The sequence below is a fragment of the Bufo bufo genome, chromosome 4, assembly GCF_905171765.1.
Source record: "Bufo bufo chromosome 4, aBufBuf1.1, whole genome shotgun sequence".
In the NCBI taxonomy this organism is placed as follows: domain Eukaryota; kingdom Metazoa; phylum Chordata; class Amphibia; order Anura; family Bufonidae; genus Bufo; species Bufo bufo.
The window spans coordinates 481,104,575-481,124,665 of record NC_053392.1 but is presented as its reverse complement, the minus strand read 5'-3'; the positions used below and the strand labels follow the sequence as shown (position 1 = coordinate 481,124,665).

The following is a 20,091-nucleotide window of genomic DNA, read 5'->3' as shown; positions in this document are numbered from 1 at the left end:
GACGGTTTGATTGGTACTATTTTGGCGTACATGTGACTTTTTTGATCACTTTTATTACCTTTTTTGGGAAGTAAGGTGGGCAAAATTTCAATTTTCTCATAGTTTTTATTTTTTTATTTTTATGGTGTTCACCGTGCGGGGAAAGTAACATGACCGTTTTATAGATCAGGTCGTTACGGACGCGGCGATACCTAATATGTGTAGTGTATTTTATTTTTTTAATTTTTATTCAGTGATGAATGTTTTTTTTTTTATCTTAACTTTTTTCACTTTTTTTAACTTTTTTTTTGACCCAGACCCACTTGGTTCTGGAAGATCCAGTGGGTCTGATGTCTGTATAATACAGTACAGTACAATATATATTGTTCTGTACTGTATTTTACTTACACAGAACAGATCTATGCTTTTAGCACAGATCTGTTCAGCACCATGGACAGCAGGACGCCTGAGCAGGCGTCCTGTTGCCATGGGAACCCTCCCCGTCTGCTCAGAACTTCGCAGACGGGGAAGGGTAAGCACAGGGCTGAGGGGGGCTCTCTGGGGGCTCTCTCCCTCTCCATCGGGGGGCTGCAAAGGCACAGCAGCCCCCCGATGGAGAGGGAGCTCCCTGACCGACTACAGTTAACTTTTTCCATACAGCGGTCCGTACGGACCGCGGTATGGAAAGGGTTAAACGGCTGACATCTGCACAGATGTCAGCCGTTTATACCAGGGTGCCAGCAATGTGCTGGCACCCTGGTATAACCACTAGAAGCCAACGATCATTCATGGGGAGGCGGGCGGGGGATCGCGATCCCGCCTGCCGCACCGCCCGCCTCCCGCACCACCTCCACCGCATGCGACACCCCCCCCGCACCACCCGCCGGCATAAAATCGTGCAGGGGTGCAGGGGGGGTGAAAAATATTGATTATAGGCACTCAAAAGTTTCTGATCCCCGCGGTCAGGGACCGCGGGCATCAGAAACTGCAAAAAGCGCAGCAAACCGCAGGTCTGAATTGACCTGCGGTTTGCTGCGATCGCCGACACGGGGGGTCACATGACCCCCCCTGGCGTTGTCACAGGATGCCGGCTGAAGGATTTCAGCCGAAATCCCGTTCCGTTTAACCCCTCGGGCGCCGGAATACTGAGTTCAAGTTAGGACGTACCGGTACGCCCTGAGTCCTTAAGGACTCGGGAAATAGGGCGTACCGATACGCCCTGCGTCCTTAAGGGGTTAAGTTTTCCATAAATTTCACCCAAAATCCACCCCTAACTTTTTGTTAGTAGTGTAAATTAAGTGCAGGTTAACATTGGAGAGGACACAGCACTTGCATGAGCGCTGCAGACTCCTCAACCATCTGATTGTAGGGGGTTCCAAGAGTCAGACTACCACCAATCTGATATTGATGTCCTATCCTCTCCCCTCAGAATTCCATTATTGGGTATATGATGCTGACTTTTCTAAACTAGACAATCCCTATGTCAACATTTTGTAAAGATGCAAACCTGGTTGTGAAAATCCTCTCCATGGATCTGGAGCCGCATCTACTTTAACCTCTGGCTTATGCTGAACTGAAAATGGGGAAAAGACATTATTAATTGCACTACATGTAAACAAAGGTAATGGGATAAACACCTAGCACTATGTATTTTAACAGAAAGCATACAAATAATGCACTAGACTAGACCAAGAATTGATAAATAAAATCATGACTTTACTGTAAGTAGATAAATATAGATAAATAGATAAAATACACTTAAAAGATCATATAAGAGGGATATCTCTAAGATAACACTGTGATACTCAGGTACTGCATAATATTATAGCACATATGGTACTCTGCCAGCTATTCCCATAGCCATACCAAAAATGAGGTCTCTGGACTAATCTTGGGGCCAGCAACAAATAGGTAACAACATGCAATATACTGACCAAAGTGGAGCACCGGACACCCCAGAGTCAGACCATGTTTCTAGCTCAATCTGTTGCAAACTACAATAATAGTGAAAACAAGTATCGCTAGAGAGGAGTACCTAATATATTTCTGACTAATGGAAAAAGGTTTCTATCAGTGGGAAAAGACATTTTCTCTCACTAACTTTCACCATAAATGATTGTTTTCCTTTAGTTTTACAAAACCAACCAGCATGACTAACCAGGACAAACTGGGCTTCTGCATAGGGCTACACTGAAATAGGTGTTGGGGATATAGTTTTCCTGGCCTTATGGTTATTTGCTTCTTCATAAGAGCCCATTCAATTATACTTGTTCCCACCTGATGCCTTTGCATCATTTTGGCTGCATTTTCTTTTAAAAATTATAGGAATTTTTTTTATAAAAAAAAAGTAAGTATGCCGCAAAACATCATCAAACCATTGTGAAGGCACATCTTCAAAACCACACCACTTGTTTGCCCATATAAACCTGGCCGGTATTTTTGTTTGGGGAAAGGTGGCAAAGCCTACTTGGATCCCTATTACACAGTTCCTATTCAAATCAAAGGTCTGTCTGCGTAATGCCGGACACAGCAGGTCCTCCAAGGGAAAGATGCTTTTTATAACAAGTCTCCACTCTGACCCAGAAATGAGGGACCTTAATAGGGAACCCCCCCTCTATTAACTCAGGATTTCATAGTAGGGTATATGAAAATGGGTTTTCTAAACTAGACAACCCCTTTGAGTCAACATTTTTTGTAATTAAACAAACCTGGTTGTGAAGATCCTCTCCATGGATCTGGAGCAGCATCTACTTTAACTTCTGGTTGAATCTGAACTGAAAATGGTAAGAAAAAAAATTGTACTAGCTGGAAGATCGGTAGATCTGATAGAGATAGGCCATCAATTTTGACGTAACAAAAAAAAACTTTAATTCTGCTCAACATGCTAAAATAATAAAAGTCTCTTCAAGTCTGGTATAAATAAAAGAGTCTATAACAGTGTCCAGTAAGTGATGGAGTACAGCCACCTCCTTCAGTGACATGGGCACTGTGTGCTGTGTATAATGTTCCCTCAAAGCTTTTGTCTTATCTGAGACATTGGTGGCATATCACTAGGATATGGGATCCAGGTGGGACCCCCGAAGTGAGAGGAGATCAGCCCGACATGAACAGCCGCTCTCCATTCATTTTTACGGTGGCGGCGCTTGGTGGCGCTTTCTATTTAATTCTATGGGACTTCTGAAAATAGCCGAGCGCATTTGCTCAGCTATTTTCAGAACTCCCATAGAAATTAATAGAGAGCGTGGCACAAATGTGCGGTCCTTGACTTTCTGGGGCCCATTCTGGAGTGTGGGTCCCACACCAGACATCTCAAATGAGACAACCCCTGGGCATACACATTCAATAGGTTCGGCAACAGCTATCTCTCCCAATTCTTCATACACATGTATATGCGTATTCTATGGGGAGAGAGGAGAAGGCCGTTGCCAGGCCGTTGCCAGACATTCATACACACACCGTCATACATACAGGCACTCTAACATACACACACTGTCATACATGCAGCACTGTTACATACACACACTTTCATACATGCAGCCACTCTTACATTCGTACACTTGTACACATGCAGGCACTCATACATACACACACTTGTATACATGCAGGTACTTTTACATACACACACTTGTATACATGTAGACACTCTTACATACAGACACTGTCATACATGCAGGCACTCTTACCCACAGTTTCATACATGCAGCACTCTTACATACAGACACTGTCATACATGCAGGCACTCTTAGATACACACACTGTCATACATGCAGCACTCTTACATACACACTGTCATACATGCAGCACTCTTACATACACACACTGTCATACATGCATGTACTCTTACATACACCCACTGTCATACATGCAGCACTCTTACAAACACACTGTCATACATGCAGGCACTCTTACATACACACACTGTCATACATGAAGCACTCTTACATACACACACTGTCATACATGCATGTACTCTTACATACACCCACTGTCATACATGCAGCACACTTGCATACACACACTGTCATACATGCAGCACTCTTACATACACACACTTTCATACATGCAGCACACTTACATACACACACTGTCATACATGAAGCACTCTTACATACACACACTGTCATACATGCAGGCACTCTTACATACACACACTGTCATACATGAAACACTCTTACATACACACACTGTCATACATGCAGGCACTCTTACATACACACACTGTCATACATGCAGGCACTCTTACATACACACACTGTCATACATGCAGCACACTTACATACACACACTTTCATACATGCAGCACACTTACATACACACACTGTCATACATGCAGCACTCTTACAAACACACTGTCATACATGCAGCACTCTTACATACACACACTGTCATACATGCAGCACACTTACATACACACTTTCATACATGCAGGCACTTTTTCAAACCAATTACAATACATGTAGATTCCTTCCTCACCTAAGCCCCCCTGTGTTACTAGTTGTGTCCCCAGGTCCTGAGCCAGGCTCCTCCCCCTCACGACAGCAGGGCTCCAGACTGATTACACAGGCAGCAGTCCTTCTAGCAGAGCTGCCTCATTGGAGGAGAGGCTGTCATTGCTATTGACTGACAGGTTTTAGTCCAATCAGCATTCCTGGTCACAGTAAGGTTGTTTCCACATGATCTAATTTACATAAAATCGTGGCAAAATGCTGTGTTTTTTTGCCACAATTTTATGAAAATCAGATCATGTGGAAACAGTCTTATTAACCAAGAATGCTGATTACACTAAATTGTCAGTTCCCATGAATCAGCGCTGGTATGGAGCCTTTCCTTCTCATTTAGGATGAATCACAGGCAGCATGCATCCTACTGTATACAGGGGCGGAGCTTATCGCAGACAGCTTCTAAGCAAGGAAGCTCACTTGCTGGTTTGGGGGCCCACCGAGGATTTCCCCGGCTCCCCGGTGGGCCAGTCCGAGCCTGATTAGATGAGTTTATTAACAAGCTCATCATGAAGTGTTCTCTTGTTTAGACACGAGGTGGGTGTCTGCGGCAGGTGTCTGCTCGCAGTTTAGTTCCATTCAATAGACCTAAGCCATTAGAGGTTTCACGACATCTAAAATGAACAACAGGGCAGAAACTGTGACCATTTCTGCCGTGGTATACTCTGCAGATTTTGACTGCATCAAACGGGCCCTAAGGGTATATGAAAATTGATTTTCTAAACTAGAGAACCCCTTTAAGTTGACATTTTGGAAATATACAAACCTGGTTGTGAAAATCCTCTCCATGGATCTAGAGCCGCATCTACCTTAACTTCAGGCTTATGCTGAACTGAAAATAGGGAAAAACAGACAACATTATTAATTGTACTACCCCACTGATCTGATACTAGTGGGCAGGGGTAAACTGGGAACTTAAAATGGCCCTGGAAAAAATACTAAAAGTGGCCTCGTTTTGTAAATAGGCCCAAATTGATGGAAGCCAGGGCCAGCAATACCATATTGTGGCACATTATACCACCCCAACAGAGCCAAATACCACAGTCCATCACAAATATACTGCGGACAGCAGCACAAAATACATCCCCAAAAACTTCCAGTGGCGGGCCGTGAGGAGGGCCCAGACAGCCCCCTGGGCATCGGCCCACCGGGAAATTTCCCTGTAAGGTCTATGGCCAATCTGCCCCTGGCGGTGGGATATTCTAAAGAAAGGCTATCAAATCTCTTTAATTCTGCTATGTGAATGAACCGGTCATATAATCTGATAAAACAAATGTCTGCTAAAAAAAGTCATTTGCAAAATGTGCGTTATATTATTCATGAATACAGAACAGAAGTGACAGGAGAGGCCTGCAGAGACTTATCTGTGTGTATCAAGTGTAATGCTGCATTTTGTAGCCCCCAAGCAGTACATAGGATGCATCGGTTACTTCTTTCTCCAACCTCCCCCCTTTTTATGTTACATTTTCCTCTTTGGAGCTGATGGAAAAAAAACATAGGGGGAGGGAGGAGCAAGCAATGTGATTCATGGTTCTTCATAAAGGGGTTCTCTGCTTTGGGCAATTCCTAGTTGTTAAAAGGGTCTTTGAAAGGGACCTCCAGCGATCAGCTCTAATTTGTGGGGAAAGCTGGCAGTGAATGTTCAATGTCCCTACAGCGCCATCATTGGGAAAATCAATTAAACAGTTTCTATTCAAATCAATGGGAAGTCTTTGCAATGTGGGACAGGGCAGGTTCTCCAAAGTGTGAGACCCTCTCCAATGTGTGAGACCCTCTTTATAACCAAGATTCTCTTTAGCACTCCCCTTTAAAGGGAATCTGTCACCACTGACCTCCGTGTCAAATAGTTTGCATAGACACATAGCTGTGGTCACCTGATTAAAACACTGTTTTTTTTTTGTCGAAGTTCTATTGCTGAGACATGATTTTTTCTTAATATGCAAATTAGGCCTTTGGTGCAATGAAGGCATCACCTTTGCTCTTGTTGCACCCAAGCTCTACTCTTTTCTGTGACTAGCCTATCCCTTTCTGCATTCATTGACAGAGCCAGGCAGTGATGGAGGGGCTGGACACAGAAAGGAGTGGGGCCTGGGTGCCACAAGAGCAACAGTAATGCCCTCATTGCACCAAAGACCTAATTTACATACTAAGAAAAAGTATCATAACTCAGTAACGAAGCCTCGGATCAACAAAAGTAAAGCAGCATTTTAATCAGGTGAACCACAGATATGTGTCTATGCAAATAGTTGGGTAGGAAGGGGGGTCCCCTCTTAAAGAGCCCAGAGTTCCATATTAGGGGAAATGGAAATGGGTTTTCTAAACTAGACAACCCAATAAGGTCAACATTTTGCAATTAAGCAAACCTGGATCTGAAAACCCTCTCCATGGGTCTGGAACAGAATCTACCTTGACCTCTGGTTTAAGTTGAACTAAAATGAGGAAAAAAGACAACATTAATAATTGTACTAACTGGAAGAAACATATACAAAAAATAATAATGATATTTGAATAAATAAAGACTGGGAGTTGTATCTGCTGTGTCATGTGCATTAGTAATACCATTGTAATAGTGGTCATATTGATATTACCCTTGGTCTCAGGCACCTCCTCAGCGACCTTCCACGTTTCTGATTCACCGTTTCTTGAATCTGGAATGAAGAACAATCTGATTAAATCACTCAAAATACGAAAATGAAAAGGCAATGACGCCATTCACTCATGTGATCTGTCTACATATGCAGCAGGAATGGGTGAGGATTGTTTTCATGCATGTTTTTAACAAGGAAATTCAGCTTCCACAAATAGTGTGAAGTTCTGCTAAAATTGTGATATTTAGATCAGATGTAGGAAATCAGGGTATTCATTTCACTGGAAAAGTGGCTATGACTGGTAATACTATCGGTGTATTACTGAACTGATTAGCCTCTGCAGAACAGTACAGTGTTAGACGAGCTTCACATTTGTGGCACAGTATTCCGGCAGAGAACAGCCTGCTGGAGTTCTCTGGATCCGGCATTGCTTGATGTTACCGGAATTCCGAACAGCCTCATTAACTATAATATGGTACTTCAGAGATTTGACGGCTACCCGGCAAAAATGCTGGGATTTGGGAAGGAAAAAAATGCTGCACACAACAGTTGTCGTCCGGCTAATTACCGGTATTCGATGCCCAAACAGCCTGCTGGAAGCCTGGACCACAAATCTGAAAGAATCCTTATGTGTACTGTTCTGCTCTCTACCTCTACTACATGTACTCGTTTGTCGGGTGATTGCACTTGAAAGGATCATTGCTGCATGTAAACACAGCTAGTGAGCTGGAATTAGAGATGAGCGAAGTTTAGAAAAATTTGATTCAGTAGCTTTGCCGAAGTTTGACAAGAAATTTGATTTGTTCCGAACGAATTTGTCACAAATCGCTATGTTAAAACCTCTTTTAGCCTATCAATCAATGGGACCGTTTTTTAACGGCCGCTTATACAGAAGTGCACCCGTCTAACGGACGTTAAAAACGGTAATACTCTGGTGCAATACGGCCTTTTGGGTTTTAAAAACAAAAGACGAATTCTAGACAAATTATTTTTCCTAAAATGGCTGCTGGAGTTGTCTTATGCTGTTTTCACACCTAAACTGAAGAATATTTCCAGATTATCAGGTACGGAGATTTACCAGAGTTTGCCTTTCACACATGTAGCTATCACCCCAGAGATGTTCCAGGTCGGGTGCGTTCTCACTACAGAGGAAATGTTCCAGGTGCCTAGACAAGGGGCGGGAACTTTAGGCATGGCCACTGTGATTTTCTGGAACATTTACTGATGTTTTCACACATGCGATCACTGGGACATAACCCAGAGTTAGTAGTAGGGCTCTGGGGAAAAAAAGTCTCCATACCCCTCTGGGTAAACTCCAGAAAATGTCAGGATTCACTGTAAGTGTGAATAGAGATTTAGAAAGAACAGAAGAAAAAAAAACACTCACCTCATCAACTTGCTCGCACAGAGCAGTCCACTCCACTCTTGATTGAAAAAGACCCGCTGAAGGACCTGCGCTGAGTGTGATGATTAGAGATGAGCGAATTTTTCAAAAGTTCGTTTAGCCGGTTCGCAGAATTTTTAGGGAAAAATTAGCTTCGATCCGAATTTATTTGCGGCGAACCGCGTTAAAAACGCCTATTTCCTGGCTGCAGAAAGCCTTTATAGTGGAGTAGAACACTGTGACTTGCAGTAACACACATAGGGAGTCTGCTTTGGTAGTGAAATTATGCTTTGAATCCATATGACATGCAGATGACAGGCGTCGTTCTTAGAATCACTGCACACTTCATTTATTTGGGCAGTCACAGGGCCAAAACTAACAAAATAACTCAAGTATGAACTCGGCATTACAGGTCGATGTTAGTGCCAAGAAGAAGCACACTCCTTTTGGCGGTGGGGCGGTGGGTGGCATTACCAGTAACCGCTGACGAAGGTGGGTGACAGAAGGAGCACTTGGCATCAGATGTGTGGCATCAGGTGGGTGGCAGCATCAGAGTAGTGTCTGAGGCAGGTAGCCAGAAGAAACCAGTTTTTTCAAAGTGTTGGTGTGGCACCATGGATGATCTAGTCTGATGCATCTGGAATTGGTGGGTGGAAATCCTGGCTGATCCATGGCTGATTCATCTTGACAAAGGTCAGTCTCTCCACATTTTGGGTGGACAGGCAAGTTCTCCTTGCGGTAACTATGGCCCCCGCTGCACAAAACACCCGCTCTGATGCCACACTAATGGCCGGGCAGGACGGCTGCCCAGTAGTCCAGCGGATCTTCAAGGTCGGCTGGCAGGGTGCACTCCAAGTATGCCACCACCTGCTGGTTCAGGTTCTGCTCTACGTCTAGCTGCTGGTGAGTAGTTTCTTCACTATGCGGGTAAAGAAAGCTGCTCATCAGCGACTGTAGACTCAGGCTGCTGCTGATGGAGTTGGTATTGCTCCTGCCACCCCACCCTCCCCTCCCCTCCCCTCCCCAGAAGCCATGGCAGTGGAACGTGAGCGCAGAGGACCCCCCCGTCAGACCTGCGAGAGGATTGGCGATGGCGCACATAGGCAGCGGCCAACTGACTACATAGGATGTCTCTATAGTAGTTCAGTTTGTCCTCCCTCTCAGTGGGCGTAAAAAAGGCCCCCATTTTGGACCTCTAGCAACGGTCTAACAAGGTGCAGAGCCAGAAGTCATCCCTTGGTGTCACTACCCAAGCAAGTAAGCATGCAGCGGGCCATTTGTGCAAGTAACTCAGAGGGACTCCCTGCCTCCATCTCCACTGCATACAGCTACAGTGTGTCTGGGTCCTCTGCCTCATCTTCCCCATCGCCCTGTAGCTCCTCTGGCCCCTCCTGCTCCTCCTGCTCCTCCTCTCCTGTCACCTGTGTAGCAAATACACCCATTTCACTACACATTGCTTGTGCTCCAATGTTCTCCTCCTCCTCCTCCTCCTCCAGTTTAGCCCCCACAGGGCTCATGTGACCGTGAGATGTAGGCACCACGTCTCCAGTCCCCTGACCAGCCATATGTAACAGAATCTGTTCCAGGACATGAAGCAGTGGAATGACATCATTCATCCCATAGTCCTGGAGACTGACAAATAACGTGGCCTCCTCAAAGGCCCTGAGCAAACTGCAGGTGTCACGCATGAGCTTCCACTGGCTGACATCGAAGTTACACAGGGGAGAACTCCCGTCCACTTGGATTATCAGGTAATCGTTGATGGCCTTTCTCTGTTCGTACAGTCGGTCCAACATATGGAGGGTGGAATTCCAACGCGTGGAAACGTCGCATATTAGCCTATGTTGGGGGATGCCGTTCTGTCGCTGCAGCTCAAGGAGGGTGTGTTTTGCGGTGTACGAGTGGCTGAAGTGCATGCAAAGTCTCCTGGCCATTTTTAGGATGTCTTGCAGATGGGTGGAAGACTTCAGGAACCGCTTCACAACCAGATTGAACACGTGTGCCATGAAGGGCGCATGGCTCAGCCCTTCTTGATGCACCGCCGACACAATGTTCTTCCCGTTGTCGATCACTATGGTTCCGATTTTCAGTTGTCATGGAGAAAGCCATGATTCGATTTCTTGCTGAAGGACATGGAGCAGTTCCTCCCCTGTGTGACTCCATTCGCCCAGGAAAACAAGGTGCAGAACAGTGTGACACATGTGGTATGCTGGAGGCTGAGGACAGGGTGGAGGATGAGGAGGCAGAGGTGGACATTGTTGCTGGACCAACGGCGTGGCAACGTGGAGGCGGAAGCGGCGTGATCTGGCCAAGTTGCTGGTGTGGTTGTGCAGGAACCACATTCACCCAGTGGGCCGTAAAGGACATGTATTGTCTCTGACTGTAGTTACAGCTCCACATGTCGGCGCTGCCGTGCACTTTGGCAGACACCGACAGGCTCAAAGACTGGCCCACCTTCTGTTCTACATGTGTGTGCAGGGCTGGTACTGCCTCTTTGGCAAAGAAATGACAGCTTGGGACTCTCCACCTCGGCTCGGCACAAGCCATCAGAAGATGCAGAGTCCACCACTTGGAAAGGGAGGGACTACAGCACCAGCAACTTGGATGAGTGCACGCATACTGTTGTCTCTTGGCAATTGCTTTGGTGATCGATTGCTGATGGAATGCGTGACGGGGAGTAGGAGGAGCATTAGCATCAGGACCGGCAGATGATGGAAAAGACAGACAGCTCCCTTCAGCTGAGGTGGTGGAGCCTTGACTGCCAGAAACCAGATGCGTGCCAGTGGGTGATGCAGTGCTTGCTGCGGCAGGCTGGACCCCCACATTGGAGCCACAGTTGTCCCAGGCAACTTTATAACGACGCTGCATATGTTGACGCAGTGCCAACATTGGCACCCTGGCCACGATTCAGCCTCTGCCCACAGATTCTACATACGGCCACGTTCACCTCCTCCGGCGGCTTAAAAAAAACTGCCACACCGCCGAGTAGGTGATTTTACCCCCAACACTACGCACAGACTGACTGCTACCGCCGCTGCCTCCTTGAGCCCCTGCACCACTACTTTCCAGGCAGGTAGGCTCCCGCGAAGCAGGTGGTCTAACCCTGACGCGTTTGGCTCCTGACCTCCCACTGCTGCCACCCTGCTGACTCCCAGCCACGCAAACGACTTGCTGGCTTCGCCGCTGGCTCACTGGCAAGATGACACCCTCTTCCGATGATGATGAAGCTCTTTCGTCACCCAGCTTCCAAGTGCGATCAGCTACATCATCATCATCGAGTAGTATCTGTATCACCCTCCTCATCACTACTTGCCTGCCTAGCGGAGGAAGCGGCAGATTTCTCCTCCAGATCTTGGCTGGGCAGTAGCTGCTGACTGTCCACTAGCAGCTCTTCCTCACTGAAAAGTGGAGCAGAGCCTACAGCATATAATACTTATCACGGTGAGGGAACAGAAAAGGACAGGTTGAGGACAGGTGAGGGCACAGGGCCTGTTACCGCACCATGCCAACTAAGGGTTGTGTCTGACTAACCCACTGACTCTTGGCTGGGGGTGTCTGATGTAAGTTGCAACGTAGTCAAATATCGAGTCAATCATTCAAGAACCGCTGGGTTGCTGGTCACGACACGACCGCTAGCTGACACTGGGAGCTCAGGCCTCTGGAAGTGACCCCTGCTGCCACGGCCCCTTACTCTGCTGCGACCTCTGCCTGCGTCAGAAACATTTAGGCCTCTGCCACTCCCCTGTGCAGGGCCTGGCACTTCTCTGCCTGACATACTGTTAGATCAAACAACCAAATGTTAGATTAAATATTTTTTATTTCACCACTAATACACAGCAAACAGGGCTTTAGAAAATATCACTGCACCACTGAACGTCAATTAGGCCCTAATTTTTTTAAATTTTTACAGAAAAGGCTTTTAACAGATAAGTACAACCTTAAACTTCAAATATATTTGTTATTTCGCCAGTAATACACGTCAAACTGGGCTGTAAAATATCTGGCTGCACCGCTGAACGTCAATTAGGCCCAAGTTTTTTTCTATTTTTACACAAAAGGCTTTTCTACAGATAAGTACAACTATGAACGGCGAATATATTTATATTTCGCCTGTAATACACGGCAAACTGGGCTGTAAAATATCTCACTGCACCACTGAGCGGCAAAGATATTTTTCCTTTTTCCACTGATACACGCAAAAAAGGGCTTTAAAACAGATAAGTGCCTCGCTTAGCTGCAAATATATTTTACTTTTGCCACTAATACACAACAAAAATGGCTGTAATTTTCACACTTCACCACTTCAATGGTTAATAAGCCCTTTTTTTCCCCCACCAATAAAAGCCAAAAAATGCTTTAGAACATATAACTGCACCGCACAAGGGCAAATAAAATGTAGAAATATTTCCTTGTAATGAACCCTGTTAATGCCTGTATCAAACAGCACTTGCACCCATAGGCGTGTGCAGCCTATTGCATTAGGGTATGCACGCTAAAGCACAAACACACACACCGCGTGCGCGCATATGTATGTATGTATATATAGCCTTTATGGCATTAGCCCCCATTATCAGCCCTTATGCCTCATTAGCACCCATTATGCCTCTCATTAGCCCCCATTATGCCTCATTAGCCCACATTATGCCTCATTAGCCCCCATCATCAGCCCTTATGCCTCATTAGCCCCATTATGCCTCTCATTAGCCCCCATTATGCCTTATTAGCCCCATTATGCCTCATTAGCCCCCATTATCAGCCCTTATGCCTCATTAGTTGCCATTATGCCTCTCATTAGCCCCCATTATGTCTCTCATTAGCCCCAATTATGCCTCTCATTAGCCCCCATTATGCCTCATTAGCCCTCATTATGATTCATTAGCCCCCATTATGCCTCATTAGCCCCCATATGCCTCATTAGCCCTCATTATGCCTCTCATTAGCCTCCATTATGCCCCCAGCAGCCTCATTTTTTATAAAATAAAAAAACACTTACCTCTCTGCTCCTGGACGCCGCCTCTCCTCGCCACCCGCGATCCTCTTCCTCCTGCTGTCGGCTGTGCTCTGAACTGGCGCGCACAGCGTGATGTCACAAAGCGCCTCACGCTATGCGCAGCCCTGCACAGCCGACAGCCAAGGACCAGGAAGCGGTAAGTACATAGTGTTCACCACTTCCTGGTCCTCCAGTACTAATGAGCGCTTCCAAAATGGAAGTGCTTCATTAGTATTCGCCGGCCAGCAGGCTTTGATTAGGGTGTGCCCAGGCACACCCGACACACCCCATGCGCACGCCTATGCTTGCACCCTAATAAGAACGGTTTGCTGGAATTACAGAGCTGTACAATGGGAATTTGGATCCCCAGTCAGTGCAGCAAGGTGTAATAGGATTGTTCCTATTACCCAGGCTGTAACCTTCCCTACTGAACCTGTTCTACATAAATGCTGCTGAATGATTCCTCCCTATCCTTTCCCTACACCTTGAATGATGTTTTTTTTTCACCACAATCAAGTCTTTCCTATCACAGTCCCTAGCGCCTGCAGACACATCTCTCCCTGCACTAAGTACGCTACTGAATGGCCTTCACAGACTTTTTTCTCCATGTCCTCACACGTGTAGCCGCCATTTTAGTAAAAATGTGATTCGTTACTACGAAGCGCGAGGAAATTCGCATTAGGTGCAAATCAAATTTTTTCTGAAATTCGTAACGAATTCCACTACGTCAGCTTCGATTCGCTAATCTCCAGTGATGATGTCAGCGCGCGCTCCCAGCGTGATCACGTGGTGACGTCATGAGGAGCAGACTGCCTCTGCGCGAGCATGTGGATAAGGGGAGTGTTTTTTTTATTCAGTTTTTTTTTTCTAAGATAATTCCAGCCTAGAATAAATTTTTTCCGAAAATTCGGACCGAATTCCACTTCGGATGCAAAAAGAAAAGCAATAAATGATTTATTTTACTTAAATAGCACCAAATGTATTCCGCAGCGCTTTACAAGCATTACCATCACTCACTGTCCCCAGTGGAGCTCACAATCTAAATTATGAGCATGTATTTGGATGGTGGGAGAAAACCAACGCAAAGAACGCGTTGCAAGACACCAGTCCTAGTGTTGAGTGAATCAATATTAAACAAATTGACTTTGATCCCAATTTCCGGAATAATTCCATTCGCCACAAAGCCGAATTTCCTGGCACTTCATGGTAACGAATCAATTTTTTATGAAATGACTAGAGATGAGCGAATTTCTTGAAAATTCGATTCGGCTGCCTCGACGAATTTTTTTTTTTTTTGTAAGTAGCCGGTGCAATGACAGGGAGCTGCGATAGAGCCTCCCCCGTCATTGTACCCCTCAGATGCCACGTTTATAAATGATCGCGGCATCTGAGTTTAAAAACGGTGTAAAATTAACAATTAAAAAAACTATTACATCAAACTTACCGCCTCTATGATGTAATCTCGCGCTGCACAGGATTTCGGCCGAGATCTTTAAGCAAGATGGAGGCTGACAGCACTTCGCGAGCAAATGGAGGAGGTAAGTTTGAATTTTTTTTTTTTTTTTTATACTATTTCAGGATGAATCGATTCGCTGACACGAAGCACGAGGAAATTCGGCTTCTAGGCAAATCAAATTTATCATGCAATTCGGATCGAATTCCTCTTCGTGGGATTTGATTCACTCATCTCTACAAATGACGGTAAAAAAAACATACCTCATCCACTTGCTTGTGGAGAGGCCGTCATGGCCATCTTGATTGAAGAAAACGTTCCAAATATAGCGCGTGCTGATGTGTGATGTCACCGCAGTTGCCCAGCGTGATGACATCATCACGTCAGCACGCAAGAGATTTGCCGCGTTTTCTTCAATTAAGATGGCCGCGACGGCCTCTCCACGAGCAAATGGATGAGGTCAGTAAGCATTTTTTTAACTCCTGATTAACCCCTGAAAGGCCTCAATGTGATCAGCATTGAACGCTTCATCTGAGGGGTTCCCTGTGATTGTGCCCGCTACAGATAACGGAATGCGATTGGTGACAAAGTAACTCGTAACAAGTCGATTTTCTTTGTGAATGTCCACAAAGCAGCTGAGTCTAATTTTTGATACCTTTGCTCATCTCTAACCAGTGCCAACCACTGAGCCACGGTGCTTCATATACTGTAGGACCAGCCTTACTTAGGTGACTTTTCATATATTCTGATAAAACAAATGTCCGCTAAAATAGTCATTTGCAAAATGTCCGTTATATTATTAATAAAAATAAGAATAATCAAAGTAATAAAGCGATAAATTAAAATACTTACTACTCTGCGAGAAGCCGGAGACCCACCTGTCATATTCTGATATGCTAGATCTGGGATTGGAAACTGAAAAGTCATAAAATATGTTTAGATTCTGATCCGATGTCCACATTACATACAGTCCCTAATAAATGTATTATATCTGAACAGACATTGTAGTAAAATACAGCTCACGGTCACTTTCACATTTGAAGCAACACTCCATACCGAACTTTAAATTGGACTATATGTGACATGTGAACATTCCTCTGTTCCTCCCATGCTGCCTCTGTTCTTCTGCTCTGTTTGATGCCACCTTCTCAGATGGTGTGGCCATCTTGAAAGGAATTTGTCAGGGAACCAAAACGAAGGATGTACGTTCATTGTCAACATCAAGTGCTCCAAACAGGAAATGCTTCACAATGTAAAAGTGATACAGGCAGTTACAGTAACAATTGCCAATGTGTTGGATACTCATTGACCGGGACACATTGGATAAGGAGATTTGCCAACAATGGACATTTCTGCCTTATATGAGATAAATCTGATCCCAAGAAAGACGGTGTATGTTCCTGACTGATACGGCACATGCTGGAACCATCTCTTCACCAGAAAAGAGCTCCAGGACGGAGTCATTTGACACATTGGAATTCTGGTAACCCCTTCCTAACATGGCAATTTTCTATTTTTGCATTTTCATTGTTTGCTCCCTGGCTTCCCGGAGCCACAACTTTTTTTTTATTTTTCTGCTGACATAGCTGTATGAGGGCTGTTTGAGGGGAAAGTTGTGCTTTCTAACTGCATCATTTAATATTACAATTGGGGTGAAATTGAAAAAAAAAATGCAATTCTGCCACAGTTTTATGGGTTTTGTTTCCCTGTGCAGTAAAACTGACCTGTTACCTTTATTCTCTGGGTCAGTACAATTACAGCACATTTATATTGTTTTTCTTCTGTTTTAATACTGAAAAAAAATGAAAACTTTGGAAAAAAATAAATGTTTTCTTTTCAATGCCATATTAAGACCCCCATACTTTTTTTTATAGTTACGTCTACAAAGCTGTGTAAGGACTGATTTTTTTGTGGGACGATCGATAGTTTGTATTGATAATGTTTTTTCATTACGACGTATAGGATAAATAATTTTATATTCTAATAGTATGGGCATTTTCAGACGCGGCAATGCTTATGATGTTTATTTTTTTGCTGTTTATTTTAATTTTAATTTTAGAGAAATTGAGTGATTTTAATTTTTTATTTTAATTTTTTGAAGATTTTTAGGCCCCCAAAAAGACCCCACCATGCAATCATTAGATTGACATTTCTATTCAGTAATAGAATTTATTCCATTACTGAATAAAAAATTCGGTATATTTAAATGCAGTGCTGCCACCTGCGGGCCTGCACTAAAATACACCAGTAATATACCAGAAGCCTTGTACAAGTCCAAGCCTCTTACTACTAAATCACTGTATAAACTACCCTCTAAAATATAACTTTTAATCTACTAAATCATTGACTTATGCTATCTACACATAGTGACAGGTGTCAAGTAATATGAATTTTAAAATGGCGATTGCATCTGTTAGCTATAATTTTTGCTAACTGATTTTATATTTGATATATAAACAATCACATGGGGTTTTTGTATTATTTTAGATTTATTTGAATAAAAGTTATATTTTAGAGGGTAGTTTACACAGTGATTTTGTTTTTGATCTCTCTATGGTATATCAATTGTGGTCTGTGATAGGCCTCCTACTACTAAGGCCAAGTTCACACTTCAGTTATTTGGTCTGTTGTTTCCATCAGTTATTGTGAGCCAAAATCAGTAGTGAAACCTACTCAGAAATAAGGTATAATGGAAAGATTTGTACCTGTTCTGTGTTTTTGACACGCACCTGGTTTTGGCTCACAATAACTGATGGAAATAACTGATGAAATAAGTGTGAAATTGACCTAAGGAACGCCTTTCCCAATATCACTGAGGGGAAAGCATTCCAGCCCAGGGAGTGCAAGCTCCTGGACTTTTAACTCTCAAATACCATAATCACATTTGACCATGGCATCTGGTCTCATTATTGCTGATCGCAGACATTAGCCCTGAGTGTCCGGAGCAGACACCATCTTTAAAGAATGGACATCCGCAGCACCATTCACTACCTATTCACTTCTGAAAAACACCTGTGGGGTCAAAATGCCTAATACACTTTTTTAAAATATTTTTGAGGGGTATAGTTTCCAAAATGGGGTCATTTTTTTGGGGTCTCTTCAAATGCGACATTGCACCCAAAAACCATTCCAGCAACATATGCCCTACAAAAACCATATGGCACTCCTTTCCTCCTAAACCCTGAGGATTGCCTATTTAGCAGTTTATGACCACATATGAGGTGTTTCCAAATTTAGGAGAGAATGGGTACAAATTGTGTGGTGATTTTTTTCCTGTTACCCTTTGTGAAAAGGAAAAATTTGGGCCTAAAGCTACATTTTATTGTGAAAAATTGAATTTTTCATTTTCACAGCCAAGCATTTCTAAATTCTGTGAAACGCCTATTGTGTCAAAGTGATCACTACACTCCTTGAAAAATTCTATGGATTTAGTTTTCAAAATGGAGTCACTTTGTGGGGGTTTCTACTGTAGGGGTACCTCAGGGTCTCTTCAAATGCGAGATATTGCCCAAAAATCTTTCCTGCCAGGAGCTTCCATTGCAGATTCCATCACAAAAATGAGACAGAATAAAGCAGTATACTGCACTTTCTTGTACAGTAAAATGCTGGCTTTTCTAATAGAAAACAGATCCCTTAAAGGGAATCTGTCACCTAGTTTGAGCATATTAAACTGTTAACATAGCAATGTTCAATAAAGTACCTTCATTCCAACAAGGGTCTTCTTTCTTTTATTCAAGTTTTCATTTTGATCAAAAAGCGATTTTTCAAATATGCTAATTAAGCTTCAAGGTGCCCAGAGGGGCGTTATTCCTCTGCTCTAGTGCCCAGTAACGCCCCCCTGCAGTGCCCAGCTGGCCTTTATTTCAAGCCCAGCACGCCTCCTCATAAATTTATTTACTCCCCCATCGGAGCCGAACAGCGCCGCCCCCTCCGCTACATCATATAATTTATTCACCCCACGATCCTTGCGTCTTCCTTTCTTTCCCCAGAAATCTCACGCAGGCGCAGTATCGCTGAGTGCCTGCGTCTGTACGATACTATGGCTCCTGAGGGCAACAGCCTCAATAGTGTCACTGGGCATGCGCCGAGCCCAGTGACGTAATCAGAGCGCTGTTGCCCTCAGGAGCCGTAGTATCGTACAGGCGCAGGCAGTTGGCGATACTGCGGTTGCGCAAGATTTCTGGGGAAAGAAAGGAGGACGCAAGGATCGTGGGGTGAATAAATTACATGACGTATGGGGGAGTAAATTTATTTATGAGGAGGCGTGCTGGGCTTGGAAGAAAGGCGGGCTGGGCACTGCAGGGGGGCGTTACTGGGCACTAGAGCAGAGGAATAACGCCCCTCTGGGCACCTTGAAGCTTAATTAGCATATTTGAAAAATCGCTTTTTGATCAAAATGAAAACTTGAATAAAAGAAAGAAGACCCTTGCTGGAATGAAGGAACATTGCTATGTTAACAGTTTAATATGCTCAAACTAGGTGACAGATTCCCTTTAATAGTCAGTGTGGTCCTTGATGAAGGCAGCGCTACTGCTATTTTAATTATTTTCCTATATGTTTTGCCATTAATGTTTTTGCAATTATGAAAAAAATAAAAAAATATAAAATTATACTTCGATCTTCCGCTTTTATCCTGAAAAAACAAACAAACAAACCCATACAATGTACTGGTATATATAGAGATGTACCTTTAGATACCAGTACCTTGTGCATGTGAACATGTTATACATGGGAAGCTAAGGATTATTGAGGGTTTAAGTCAGAGAAAATCCTCCTATTATCAGTGGGCTTTGTGGCTCACATCTTAGGGGAGGTTCACACAACAGATTTTAAAAACTTGCTGAAAAAATTTTGCAGTGATTTACCGTCCTTTTCGTTGTGGTTTTTGTCATGTTTTTTTCCATCTTTGTATTTTTTCAGCTTCCCATTCATTTCAATAGGAGAATCAGATAGAGCATACAGCTTCTTTCTTCCATGCTATTTTTTTCAGCGAGGAAAAAAAGCAAGTCCTGCCTCCCATTGAAATGAATAGAAGGCTTTTTTGAGGCATTTTTGAAGTGAATTCCGATGGTAAAATGTGTGAAAAACAGCACCAAAAACATGGCCTTTAGGCCTTATTCACACGTCCGTTGTTTCTTTCCTGATCTGTTCCGTTTTTTGCTGAACAGATCTGGACCAGATCTGGACCCATTCATTTT

General features: G+C 44.0%; 1 protein-coding gene across 5 annotated transcripts in view; it reads right to left on the bottom strand.

The window, feature by feature from the left end:
- Positions 1-20,091, bottom strand: part of VIT (vitrin) — a 184,448-nt gene that overhangs the window by 33,279 nt on the left and 131,078 nt on the right. For 4 of the 5 annotated variants that reach the window (XM_040429529.1, XM_040429530.1, XM_040429531.1 and 1 more), the window contains 6 exons: positions 15,746-15,808; positions 7,067-7,126; positions 6,842-6,907; positions 5,245-5,310; positions 2,688-2,753; positions 1,487-1,552 (listed from right to left, as the gene is read on the bottom strand). In XM_040429529.1, the coding sequence (XP_040285463.1) occupies positions 1,487-1,552; positions 2,688-2,753; positions 5,245-5,310; positions 6,842-6,907; positions 7,067-7,126; positions 15,746-15,808 (387 nt within the window). The remainder of the gene's footprint in view (positions 1-1,486; positions 1,553-2,687; positions 2,754-5,244; positions 5,311-6,841; positions 6,908-7,066; positions 7,127-15,745; positions 15,809-20,091) is intronic. The other variant, XM_040429533.1, reaches the window with a different exon arrangement.